The following is a 13516-nucleotide window of genomic DNA, read 5'->3' as shown; positions in this document are numbered from 1 at the left end:
ACATAGGATGATAATCCTATGATGGCAAAAGGACAACAACTACGAGTTCAGAGCCAAAAATAAAGTGATTTTGTATTATACCCTCTTTTGATACATCTGAGTTCCCTGATTGCCTCTCATACAAAGATAACTTATCAGTGATCATGTATTTAGGAATAGTTTTTTTTTTTTATTTGAAGTATAGTTGATTTACAATACTGTGTTAGTTTCAAGTGTATAGCATAGTGACTATTTCTGTAGATTATACTTCATTAATAGTAATAACAAAATAATGGCTATAATTCCCTATGCTTGTTGCTTATCTATTTTTATACACAGTAGTTTGTATCTCTTAATTCCCTACCTCTGTCTTCTCCCACCCACTTTCCTCTTCCCACTGGTAACCACTGTTTTTTCTCTGTATCTGTGAAACTATTTCTGTTTTGCTATATACATTCATTTTAAGATTCTGCATAAAAGTGACATCATATAGTATGTCTTTCTCTGACTTATTTAGGCATAACATTCTCTAGATCCAGCCACATTGCTGCAGATGGCAGAACTTCATTCTTTTATATGGCCGAGTGATATTCCATTGCATGTGTTTATGTGTGTGTATACAGCACACACAGCATTTTATCCATTCATCTGTTGATGGACATTTGGGTTGCTTCCATATCTTGTTTATTATAAATAGTGCTGCTATGAACATTGGGATGCATGTATCTTTTCAAATTAGTATTTTCATTTTTTTTCTGGATACACACCCAGGAATGGAATTGCTGGATCACATGGTAGTCTATTTTTAGTTTTTTGAGGGTCCTCCTTATGGTTTTTGTTTTCCCTAATGGCTGCACCAAGTTACATTCCCACCAACAATGTACAAGGATTTCTTTTTCCCTATATCTTTGCCAGCATTTGTTCTTTGTCGACTTTTTGATGATGGTCATTCTGATAAGTATGAGGCAATATCTCATTGTGGTTTTGATTTGCGTTTCCCTGATGATTAGTGACATTGAGAAACTTTTCATGTGTCTGGTGGCCATCTGCCTTTCCTCTTTGGAAAAATATCTATTCAAGTCTTTTGGCTATTTTTTTGACTGGGTTCTTGTTTTTTTGTTGTTGTTATTGAGTTGTATGAGCTGTTTATATATTTTGGACTTTAATCTCTTGTTGGTTATATCATTTGCAAATTTTTTACCCTATTGAGTAAGTAGAAAACTGACAGAACACTGTAAACCAGGTATAATTGAAAAAAAATAAAAATCATAAAAAAACCACGGGGTTCCCGTTGTGGCACAGTGGTTAACGAATCCGCCTAGGAACCATGAGGTTGCGGGTTCGGTCTCTGCCCTTGCTCAGTGGGTTAACGATCCGGCGTTGCCATGAGCTGTGGTGTAGGTTGCAGACGCGGCTCGGATCCCGCATTGCTGTGGCTCTGGCATAGGCCAGTGGCTACAGCTCCGATTCGACCCCTAGCCTGGGAATCTCCATATGCCGCGGGAGCGGCCCAAGAAATGGCAAAAAGACAAAAAAAAAAAAAAAAAAAAAAAAACCTGGTTTTTCTTTTTGCTCTTCTGATTGAGTGGTTTCTATTACTCTATTTTCCAGATCACTTAGACATTCTTCTGTGTCACTTAGTCTGTTACTCATTCCTTCTAGTGTGTTTCTTTTATTTCATTTATTGAAGTCTTTATTTCTAATTGGGTCTTTTTTATATTTTCTTTTTCCTTGTTAACATTCTCACTGTGTTCATCTATTCTTCCCCCAGTTCAGTTAACATTCTTATTACCAATGCTTTGTATTCTTTATCTGGTAAATTATTTATTTCTGTTTTCATTATTCATTTTTTCAGTGGTTTTCTCTTGCTGTTTCAAGTAAGAGTATTTCCTCTGCTTTATTATTTTACTTAAATTTCTTTGCTTTTATGAATTCAGTTGAAAATGTTACCTGTTCTAGTCTCAAAGGGGTGTTCTTATGTGGGAACATCCCTACACAGACTCTATATGCCTAATGGCTTTGGTGAAGAGTAAATTTGGCATGAACATTTGTCAGGTCTTCCCTCAGGGTGTGCTCCTAGCCATGGCCTTGGTAGCAGGTGGAGTTGGAGATGGAGGGGCTAGAGCTGTAGCCACATGTAGGGTGGGACTGCCCCTCTGTTCACTGGCCCTCATTGCCTTCCAAGTTGCTGTAGTAGAAACCCTAATGGGTTGGGCCTAAGCTGGCTCTGTTCCCTTTAAGTGTATGCTTTCCCTTTTCTCAGCACTGGGACCTCACCCCAGAGGTAGAGGTGGTAATTGCTGAAGCAAATGAAGTTCATGTGAGTTTTCAGCTCATTTTGGCTACAGACAGAGATCTGTACTGTGTAGGTGCCAGCAATTGTTTCCATTTGTCTGCTCAGATGCAGCCTCTGGTCTAAATCCCCTTTGTCCCTCACTGCTTAGCCCTTCTCCCCAGTCTCTGCTGCTCCTACCCTTTTGTGGAGCCACAGTGCAGGGTAGGTAGGGCCAGTATGGACTCTTTTTTTGTATTGGGGTGAGGTGTGATAGAGTCACCACCATCATAGGATAGGATGCTTGAGTAAGCACCAACAATAAGTACTGCTGCCTCACCAGGTTCTGTTCCAGGAGCAGTCCTCTAACCACCCTCTCTTCCCTACCCCAGGGGCAAGTCAGTGCACAAACTCTTGTGCACATGCATGCTCCTCAGGAGCAGAGTCCAGGCTGCCTATAACCCTCCTGTTAGTCCCAGTGGTCCTCCAACCAGCCAAGGGGTCTCGTCTCCCCTGTATAGGTCCCTAGGACTGGGCTTCCAGTGTGCTGTTCTCACTGCTCACTACCCAAGGCAAGGGTCCATTCCTGTATTCTCCCTTTTTCTCTGAGTCCTCTCTCAGGGGCACAGGTCCTGACCTGACTGCTTTCTTTTCCTACCTAATTCTATATGTATCTTTCTTACAGCCTTGGTTGTACAGAAGTCTTTCTGCCAGGTTCCATTTACTTTTCCGTAAGAATTGTTCCATGTGTAGGTGCATTTTTGATATATTTGTGGTGAGTTCCACATCCTCATACCCTACCATCTTGATCGATCTCCTTTTTAGACATAGTTTTGACTACCATTGTAGGATCACAGTAACTAATGAGAATGCGTAACAACATTATGAAAACTCAAGCTCCTATTTTGAAGATAAATGACTGCTGTCTTCATAGCATTGAGTACTTGGAGGCTAAATGTCTTATGTTTTGACATTATCTGCTTGCAGTTTGCCACCAATACTTTAACTGTCTGTTAAATTGTAAGATATATTTGTGTATTCTATGGTTTAACAGCATAGCATAGAATGATGGCAGTAACTAATCAATAATGGGAAATAAGCAAATGAACCTGTTTTGGAGGAGGCATAGAGTGGGTTAGAATTTCTATTAGGTAATATTGATATGTGATTATGTAGCTGAAAAAAAAAACTTCATATTTCTGACGTCTATATTTCAATAAAAATACAGCACAGGTATTTTGTACTATTTTTTATTCTAAAAAGTAAAAAAGTATCAGAGACAGACCTATTCCTTCCTCTTTTGGCATACAAAATCTAACATTTATCTTTGGCAACATGGAACTTGAAAAATTTGTGTACCTATTTTCCCACTGTTCATCCCAACTCCATTATAGCCACAGACTTCCTCCATATGTCATCTTATCTCCCAACATAAGAGATAATGTGGGACATGATGTAACATTTCTCATCATGTCCGCTGCAGCACAAGTGAACATAAGCCCAAGCCAGCAGAGATAGAGGATTACATCTCAATTATTTTCTGGAACTGGGTTTTGGAGGGACTGCTAATCCAGTCTGAGACAGTGAACACTGAATACTAAATTGAACTCAAACTCTTGGAAAATTGAAGCTAATGCCTCAACGTACCCATTGAAACAGGGAAATACACATAGGCACATTCTAGGGTGCTGGGGCATTTCATTAGCAGGATATTTATCATTCCTTACTTAAGCAATATTTATAAATGCATACAAACACATGTGAATGTATACATCTTTTATGTAAAAATAGATTATGCAGCCATTATGATTATTCAGGGTGTTACAAAATGTCTCTTTGTCCCCAATATCCACTCCACACTTCTCTGTCAACTTGCCACGATGCCAGAATTTTCACCATCTTGGATGACTACTGTTGCTCTCTAGGTAACCATGTTGCTCAAAATAGTGTTATTACCCATTAAGGTAAATAAAGGAATAGCAAACGTCCATATACCTGTTTTGCTACACTGTAATAGTCCACCTTCATTTCTTATGTCTAGTCACTGCATATGGCTTTTCTGTGTAGACTCACAGGAGCTTAATTCAGTCTTTTATTACTGCAAATGACTTTGCTTAGTACATGAATTACAACAGCCTCACCAATAAATACTTGATAATATAAGTTGCATCAGTCTTACTCCAGTTCCTGAAAGCTTCATGCCTCCTAAACAACATGAGGTCAGAAACACTCAAGGGCTTCTTAGAATTCCTGAGACATGCTTCTGCTTCCACTCTTCTCTCTTAACCCTGATTCCCCTTTCCCCTAATTGGTCTGATTATGAAGATCCCCTATGTCCTCAGAGTTGTAACTCTCTCAAACTCAGCTTTTCATTCCCTTATTGCATTTGCATCTCCAACAGTGCTCATGATGGCAAACATTTCTATCTCCACAGAATTCTCCACCCCGTAAGACCTTTGACAAACTTCTCAGATCACTTGTTGTCAAGTGAGGAGATTTCTTACCTTTGGCAGAGATGCCCTGGAGCCTGAACTCTGGGTGGTCATCGTTAAGACTGTCGTGATGCCCAGTGCGACCCTGGCAGGGGCTGCATCCATGTTTATCCAAAAAGAGACCCAGGACAAAATGACTATCAACAGACTGGGGATGTACATCTGGATCAGATAATATCCCATCTGGCGTTCCAGGTGAAACTTAACCTCGATGCAGGTAAACTTGCCTGGAAGCAGGAAATGATGATTTAAAATCCAATTTGAATTTATCTTTCCCATTCCAGCCTTCCACTTAATTTTTCTAAAAAGAGCATTACAGGTAGATTTGAAAGATTGCACAAAATGCTGAGCCTACATATCCAATTCAACTCCTTTTCAATTCAGAGAGTAATGGAAATGGCAGTGCAAGAATGAGTGATCTAAAGAGTCACTGGACCAAAACCATGTGGCATATTTAATTTTCAAATCTGTGCTTGTTGCAGCCTGATTATTTAGACAGAGCTTCAGAATTTTCTATACTGTCCAGTGGAAAGAAAATACGTTTTGTGGAGGTTATAGTATGTAATATATAGCATACAATATATAACCTATGGCATATATGTATAGCATTACTATACAGCTTATTATATATGTGTATGTGTGTGTATATATATGTGTGTGTATATATATATGTGTATATATATATAATGTGTAATAGTCGCAACTGTTTCTTCCAAAGCAGTAAAGTTCACATGGGGCTTCTAAAGGATTTGGATAATTGTGTATCTGTCTTTATATTAGCAAGAGCAAGAGAAAAGTATACATTTGTGTAAGGCATGCATATAACCTTGTCATTGTAAAAACTTCATAACCTCGTAAGTAATTGAGGGAGGACATTTAGAATATCCCTAGAATCTGTGTACAGTGTTACATTGCCTATAAAAAATTGCATATAAAGATATTAAAACTTTTAACATTCTATTTAGAGACAGCTGTTCCTGTCCCTTACCACTTTTCTTCCCCTTTAATTGGCTTAGAGTTAGAAACCGCTAAGGTCATTTGGCTTAGTTCACACAATTATAAGAGATAGGGTTGTGTTCTTCTTGGTCAGGAAAAACATCTTGGAATCAGGTTTCAGTTATGTCGTAGGGAGCATTGACTCCTCAAACAAGTGTTTCTGGACCATTCTACTTAGCAGTCACTCTTAGAGCAGTCACTGAACAAACCATCATGTCTCAGTTGCCTCTCCAGATCAGCTTGTGTGGAATATCAAAGACCAGGACACTCATAGGAAAAGCCATTAACCTTACTGGGCAGGCATGATCTTCCAGGTAACCACAGATGCCCACCTGTTGCTACTGCCTCAGATTCTTCCCTGCCCCCAAGTATCTGTCAGCAGTACTAACAATGCATGGCTTGAGAACCAGCCCAGTTCCCACCAGCTGATTTTCATGCCCCCTCTCCAGGACTGGAGAGTACAGTGGCTGTATTTCTGGGTTTGCAAAAGACCTGTGTTGTTATTCCTGTCTTCCACTGAGGCAGAGGGTACAAGTTGACCATAAGGAGCCAATGTCAAGAGTAGGTGCCTGGAGTGGGCCAGAATTTATACATGTCCTGCACATTTACAAGGTCTCATACATCTTTCCTCAGACTTGCTTGATAGGAAATGGTCATAAAGAGAATAGCAGAAGATTCCCAATATCTTTGCTTCTCCCTCTGTTTTGTAAATGTTATCTGCTGTGCTCACTGACCTATTCCAAAGGGTATAGGCATCTTAGGTGTTGAGGGGCTTGTAAGCCAAGCCCAGGACAGCACCTTGTAGCTCCACTTTCTTGGTAAATATGTATCAATGAAGGTGAGGGGTTATATATTCCAAGCTGAAAGGAAGCTTACCTGTGTTGTAGTGCTTTGTACAGTAGCCAAGTTCCTTCTCTTCTTTCAAAATAAACTGAGGCAGGGTCAGTCCTTCAGCAACTTGAACTGGGCCATCACTTAACCACTCAAATATCAGGTCATTCATCGTGTACCCAACTGGAGGAAACAGATCATAGTGAAAAATTGAATGCATCTTTCAAAGAAAGCTTGAAGGCCCAGCCATATAAAGGAAAAAAAGCAAGGAAATCATTGAAAGCAGACATGCTCAGTCAATTCAAGAGCATCTTTAATAAAAGAACCACAATCGTCGTGGCGACTACATGTCATTGGAGCCAAAGAAATGGAAGACAGCAAGCTATTTCTGAATGATTTCTTTTCTGTGTAACGAGAGGATGGAATTTATAAAGTCAATTTTTCTTCTACCTTCTTCATTCACTAAATCTTCCTGAAGAACAAACAAGTAAATAAACAAAAATCCTTTGAAAATTTTCTTTACTTGAAAGAGCTGGTGTCTGGATATACAATAAGATAATGCAGTTCGTGGCACCAGTCTTAGTATTTCAAAGAAACAGCATTCTTAAAAAAAAAGAGAGAGTGAATGAATCACAGGCCTGCCTAAAATTTTCCCATTGCAAACTTGGCCCCTCTCCTAGGGTCTATTAGCTTTGTTTTCAGAAAGTTTATGTTGAAGTCCTTATGGTCAAATCCTCAGTTACTTTAGCAAATGAGAAAGGCTAAAGGCAGATAACCTAAGAATAAATTGCGGAATATACAGATCAAGCATATTCATTGGTGTTAATGGCTTGCCAAATGGTCCCACTCATCACAATGATTAATATGAAGTAAAACAGATTCTCTGTTATGTAAAGTCATATAGTTATATGACTCTTGAACCATCCAAAGTAAGATTGTTACCAGTTTAGTAAACTAAAGTTGCCTTTAGTCGCCAAACTCCTGCTAACTAGGTCATAACATCAAGTGCTTCTGGATCTTTTTACACTCCAGAATGGAAAGTTACTGTTCTTTCAGATATCAGTTCTGTCCCCTTTTCCTTTATTTGTGATATTCGAACTCAAAAATGAGGGCAAGGAGAATGAGCATTATTATGTGAGGTTTTAGCTGGCCAGTGACCTCAGCCTGTTCTATTAAGTTTATAGATTCTTATTCTTGTTTATTGCAAGATAGTACCTCACCAAAGTTACCAAGAAATCAGTGGTAAAGTTTATTGGAATCTATTGTCCTCTTTCTTTGGAGCACCTTTTCCATTCAAAGCCAAAAAAAAAAAAAAAAAAAAAATCACGCAAGGAAACACAAAGAGGACTTCATATAAGCATTGATGTCCAAAAAGCGAATGGCCTACCCTATCTCTTCCACATTAGTGCTGTAGGAGGACTTCTTGAGTATCTCCAGCAAATACTGGCAACTCATCAGACACTCCGTATTTCTGTCTGGCCAGCTTCTTGCTGACCACCATAATAATAGTCCTTGTCAGCCACTCTGAAGCCCCAGCCTGAGGCTAATAGATGAGGTAAAGATGTGGGGAAGGAGAAGGTAGTACGAGGGTGGGAAAATAAAGGGCACTTCCCAGCCTTCACAGTCAAAGTTAGTGGTAAACACATCACTGCTTCTTTGATTTCATTACTTCCAGGTCCTGCAAGGACCCAGCATATTTACTGATTGGAGTTTTGAAGCCATGGAGGCGCCTCAGATGACAGCTATGGTTGCTGTTTTAAAGAGAAACTAAGTGTTGGATTGAGGCCGGGGAAAGTTTGGAGCAATAGAGAAGACACAGAGAAGGAATCATTATGTAAGAGAATGTTTTTCTCAACTGTCTTCTCAAGAGAAGGGCAATAGGAAAAAAAATGAATACATAAAATGGATTGTAAATCAGAAATTCTCATTTTATCCCTGACAACTTCTTAAAACAAAGACATTTCATTATTTTGTTTATTTCTGTAGGAAGTTTCAGGGGAAATCTACAGTGATTTTTAAATGATAAGAAGGAAACCCTGTCACCACCTCTTTTTTTTTTTTAACAACAGTTGACGTGTCTTTTTACATTTATTATTTTTCTAAACCAAGAAGTTAAAAGTATGTTCTTGCCCCTGCCTCATTAAATCTCCTGACATCCCTGTAGGTCAGTAGCACTTATTATTCTCCGCGTTTTATAAACAGAGAAACTGACAGAGCAAGCCAGAAAAAAAAATTCGTGTCTCTTGACTGCCAACCCCATTACCTTGGAGGCATCAGCAACTTAAGGCACATGTCAAAGATTTCAGTGGCATCAGGGCTAGGGCATACAGGGGACAAAGAAGTAGCATTTTCTCTGCCTCCTGCATCAGGCCTTTGTCTACCCACTACGCATCTGAAGGAGATGCCTTTATTCCATATCATCCTATGCTCCTCCTCACCATTGCATCCTCCTCTGGCTAAGACCCCTTTGTCTTATCCTCAAATCAATTATCTCTTCCTGCCAAAATTCCTTTGGGGTGAAGGTCTATATAAGCACAGAAGGAAATATAATTTTCTGACTAGGGAGTGATTCATGATAGAAGTTAAATGACTAATAATTTTCCCAGGAGACATTTTCATTTCAAGGAAAACCTACTAAATCAGGTTTGTTTTTTGAGGAAGGACAAGTTATTTGGCATTTTACTTTGAAAAATTGTCTTCAAAGTTCCCGTTGTAGCTCAGTGGTAACAATCCCAACTAGTATCCATGAGGTTGGCCCCACTCAGTGGGTTAAGGATCCAGTGGTGCCATGAGCTGTGCTGTAGGTTGTAGATGTGGCTTGGATCCCACGTTGCTGTGGCTGTGGTATAGGCCAGCATCTGCAGCTCCGATTCAACCCCTAGCCTGGGAACTTCCATATGGTGCAGGTGTGGACCTAAAAAGGAAGAAAAAAAGAAAGGAAACAAAAATTGTCTTCGCTCTATTGGGTAAGCCATGCACACATACTTCTCCTTATCCTTCCGTCAGAACCTTGGGAATTGTTCAGTAGGTAGAGAATGAGTCTTAGGGTTTTTTTTTTTCCTCCTTAATGACACACTGAAAGAACCAGGTCATTGGTTAAAGCAAGTAGGTGGTCATTTCAATAGTAGGGACTTACAACTCTCCAGCTGCATTGTACAAGTCTGGACATCCATTGGAAAATTCTTCAAGTCCATGGGACAGGATAAGGTCAAGGTGAGTCTTTGCAAAGAGAAAAAAATAAATAAAAACAAGTTTTTAATTTGTGAGATCTGATTCTTGAGAAACAAACAAAAAACACATTTGACATTAAGCAAAGTTGACACTGATTCAAATAATGAAATCTAAGCTCTCACTCAGGATAATGCTTTCTCATTTTCAAATCAACAGTAGTAAATGTTTAAAATGTTATAGAATTCTGATATAGCTCCTTACTCCCACTTTCCCATCTTCCACCCTCTGACTCTCACCTCCCCACTGGTCTCAAGTTTATTCTAGAATCAAGGACAGCACTGAAAGGGGAGTTCCCTGGTGGTCTAATGGTTAGGATTTCCCACTTTGCCTAATCAGCCCAGGGTTCAAACCCTGGGCTGGGAGTTGAGGTCCTAGGTCAAGCTTCTGCATGCCATGGCCAAAAAAATAAAAAATCCTAAAAGAAGAAGAGCACTGAGAGATACTTTCACAAGAACAGTGGACTCTTGCACACACTGATGTCCAAAAGAAGAGCAAAAGACCAAGTTTGTACTGCTTTAGAATTATACTTTGGACATATGGACTTTGCTTCAAGGATAGTAAATGATGTGATAAGCCTAATGGGTTGTGATAACTATTGGTTCTCCTTCCATCAAATGGGCAAATACTTCACTACCTTTTCATTTGCCAATTATGCAAATTGGTTAACAGTATATCATAGCATTCATTCTAGAATTTTAACAAATCTGGAGCAGGTAATCCTTGATCTAAAAAAAAAAAAAAATTTGAGGATGGTGGCTTGTACATAGTCTGCACTTCTCTGCACCCTGAAGAGACTACTGTGCTCCCCTTTTCTGTGACTTTTCCAGGCTTCAGCCAGCTCTGATCAAGCCTTGTATCAGGATATTGACTGAGCTACCGTCTCTTTTCCACCGTTTCCTTTTTAAGTCCTCAAGGACATGGGACACACCTCTTGTTCTTCAATGTTTCTATACCTCAGAGATTGAAGGAAGGAACTTAAGATTGAGAATGAGCAGATCCATGTTCCCTTTCCAGTATTGCCTCAAACTGTCTCTGTCCCCTAAGCAAGACCTTAAACTCAATAAACATGCATCCTTTGTCAAATATGCATCCTTATGTGGGGCAGGCTAAAAGGATGCTTATTAATTACCATTTAGCTCTAATACTAGAATCCCTGCTGTTCTGGGATCCTACTGCTCCAAATGCTGTTATTTTCTCTCAAACATTTTTTATATCCATAGACCTGCCCCCCTCACCCCCGACTCTTGAACTGTTACCTAAACATGCCTTTACTGTCATGCTCTCGCCACCTGGTTCCCCCCCTTTCCTTTCTTAGCTTCATATTATCCTGTCTATACAAGCCAAGATAGAACAGAAAAATAGTGGAACAGTTATTTCAAAGAAAGAAAAGTTTTGGGATTTGAAGTGAGAATAGACAAAGAATCCATGCTGACAGTCTTCAAAGTCATTAAAATACAACAGTGACTGGGAAAAGCCAGAGGCAGAACAGTGCACTGCAGTCTCAATTATGTAAAAATGTTTTCAGGATTGGAAATAAACATGACACTATATTAAGAGCAGGTATTCCTGCTTGGTGGGATGATTCATGTTTTGTTTTTACTCTTTGTTCCTTCTGCATTATCTATATTGATGAGTACAGGCACTTTGAAGATGTCCCATCTTTATGTAATTAAACATGCCTTTCTTCAAACAGATGAAAGGTGAAGTGGTTAAATTCTGTTTTATTCACTCATGTTTGGCTACTATTATATTAAAATTTTGTCATAAACATAAAAAACAAAGTATTTCACCATTGGTATTAAATGACCTAAGTTTTGTGGGCTATTCTGAGCACCCAAATACCATGTTTCTAAAAGAAAAACAATAGATTTGAGTTCTAAATAGCTGACTTAAAATAACATTTAGACAGGCAAACTCTTGTCAGTTGTGGAGTTCATTTAGAAATATTGATATAAATAAAGATATTTAAATTTCTTCACATGATGAAGACTTTATTTTTTGAGATTTTATTTTATCGAAGTCAATGTCCTGAACTCCTTGAAGTAAGGGAAGAGTAAAAGAATCAAAATGAAAATCTCTAGGAATCAAAATATTTTTAAAAAATTGACACTTTATTAAGGAGGGGAAAGCCATCAAAAGGATCTATGGGTTTAAAATTGCTTTTAACATAGTAAGAATCTATTTTTTTCTTTTTTTTTGTAGAGGAAAATATTTTCATCAAAGGTCTGTCCATCATAGAAGAATAATGAGAGCACATGTGCATAGTTTAAGTGAATCAAAACCATAAAACCTGGACATTTCTTTAGGATTTTGAAAGTTTACTCTTGAGATATTAGAAAATAATAATAGTGGAAATGAATACAACTTAAAAACATGCAATAAGGAATTCAGCTGTATTTTGTTAGTGGAAACAACCCAATTCTAATATTTTTAATCATAGGCTTATTGAATGTGATTCTTTTGTGAAGTGATGTTTTCACATTTATTTAGGGAGAAGAGGCTTCAGACACAGTGTTTCTTCCTATACAGCAGGTCTAATAATCGTACAGGGACCCAGAATTCTTGGGGTCAAAACTACTAGGGGCATGGAAAACCCCATTAAGAGAAATTCCCAAAGAGCTTGAAACTATCTCTGAATTTTTCCTCAGCTGAGAACTCAGCGGGTATTTCCCTTCTTCCTTATTTGCCTTTCTAATTTCCTTTCCAGGGATGTTTTGTATTGGAACCACTGGGTGCCAATAACAAGGAGGCAAATTAACAGCTTCCCACTTTGCTAAATCATGTCATCAGCAGAGCAAGTGGGATGTGATTGTAAAGATTCAATCAGTTCTTTCATGGGCCAAAGAGCCCATAATTTATGATGTCTAGTTTACCACACACCTGCAGGCCTAAAATTCAGACCAGACTTTTACTTATTTTTTTCCCTTTTCACGGAATTATAAATTAAACACAGTAAAAGCGCACAGATCTTAAGTTACAATGTGAAACCTTTTTACATCCATACCGACTTGTTTAACAAGCACCCAGATCCAGATTTGGAATACTCAAATCACCCTAGAATATTCCCTTGTGCTCTCTTCTCTGTCAAGAATCTTCAAAAGTAACTGCCACTGCTTTTTTTTTTTTTTTTTCAGGACTGTACCCATGGCATATGGAAGTTCCCAGGCTAGTGGTCAAACTGGAGCTGTAGCCGCTGGCCTACACCACAGTCACAGCAACGCCAGATCCAAGCCACATTTGTGACCTACACCGTAGCTCATAGTAACGCCAGATCCTTAACCCACTGAGCAAGGGCAGAAATCAAACCTGCTTCCTCATGGATACTAGTTGGGTTCTTTATAGCTGAGCCACAATGGGAACTCCCCTACCATTGCTTTTCTTAAAGCTATTTTTTATTTGAAAATATGAGTTTGGGGGGAAAAAATGAGCTTGATGTTATTTTGTATGGAGATGTAGAAATTGCACCAAATAAGACTGACACACCCAACATTGTGCTAAAATGTGAACGATTTTTGATTTCCTTTACTTTGGCTCTCCCTCTATTTTTGGTGTGTCTCACAGAATTAAGTATTTTAATTAAAACTCAAACTTTTGCCTGGCAGATACTGCCTACAGCATGTCGGATTTGCTCTCCTCTTCCTCATGATCTAAAATGTTAAGGCCATTGCACCTGAAGGCAGTGAGCTGAGGCCTCCCATCTTCCCCTGGATTTTTT

The 13516-nt window shown here is 38.9% G+C and overlaps 2 protein-coding genes across 39 annotated transcripts in view; one reads left to right on the top strand and one right to left on the bottom strand.

The window, feature by feature from the left end:
- FANCB (FA complementation group B) overlaps window positions 1–13516 on the top strand; it is a 742096-nt gene that overhangs the window by 221227 nt on the left and 507353 nt on the right. For 7 of the 33 annotated variants that reach the window (XR_014835762.1, XR_014835759.1, XR_014835757.1 and 4 more), the window contains one exon: window positions 4686–5491. The exons of the other annotated variants lie outside the window; for them this stretch is intronic. The gene's annotated coding sequence lies outside the window, so the exon portion shown is untranslated. Of the gene's footprint in view, window positions 1–4685; window positions 5492–13516 lie in introns of those variants that run through there. 33 annotated transcript variants of the gene reach the window in all.
- Window positions 1–13516, bottom strand: part of GLRA2 (glycine receptor alpha 2) — a 177141-nt gene that overhangs the window by 100946 nt on the left and 62679 nt on the right. For all 6 annotated transcript variants that reach the window (XM_021080517.2, XM_085008544.1, XM_085008545.1 and 3 more), the window contains 3 exons: window positions 9707–9789; window positions 6616–6753; window positions 4756–4970 (listed from right to left, as the gene is read on the bottom strand). In XM_021080517.2, the coding sequence (XP_020936176.1) occupies window positions 4756–4970; window positions 6616–6753; window positions 9707–9789 (436 nt within the window). The remainder of the gene's footprint in view (window positions 1–4755; window positions 4971–6615; window positions 6754–9706; window positions 9790–13516) is intronic.

Source organism: Sus scrofa, chromosome X, assembly GCF_054392235.1.
Source record: "Sus scrofa isolate SSC_HxYL_T2T_F1_AM1 chromosome X, Sscrofa_HxYL_maternal_Yorkshire_Landrace_v2.0, whole genome shotgun sequence".
NCBI lineage: Eukaryota > Metazoa > Chordata > Mammalia > Artiodactyla > Suidae > Sus > Sus scrofa.
This window is presented reverse-complemented; position numbering and strand designations above follow the sequence as displayed.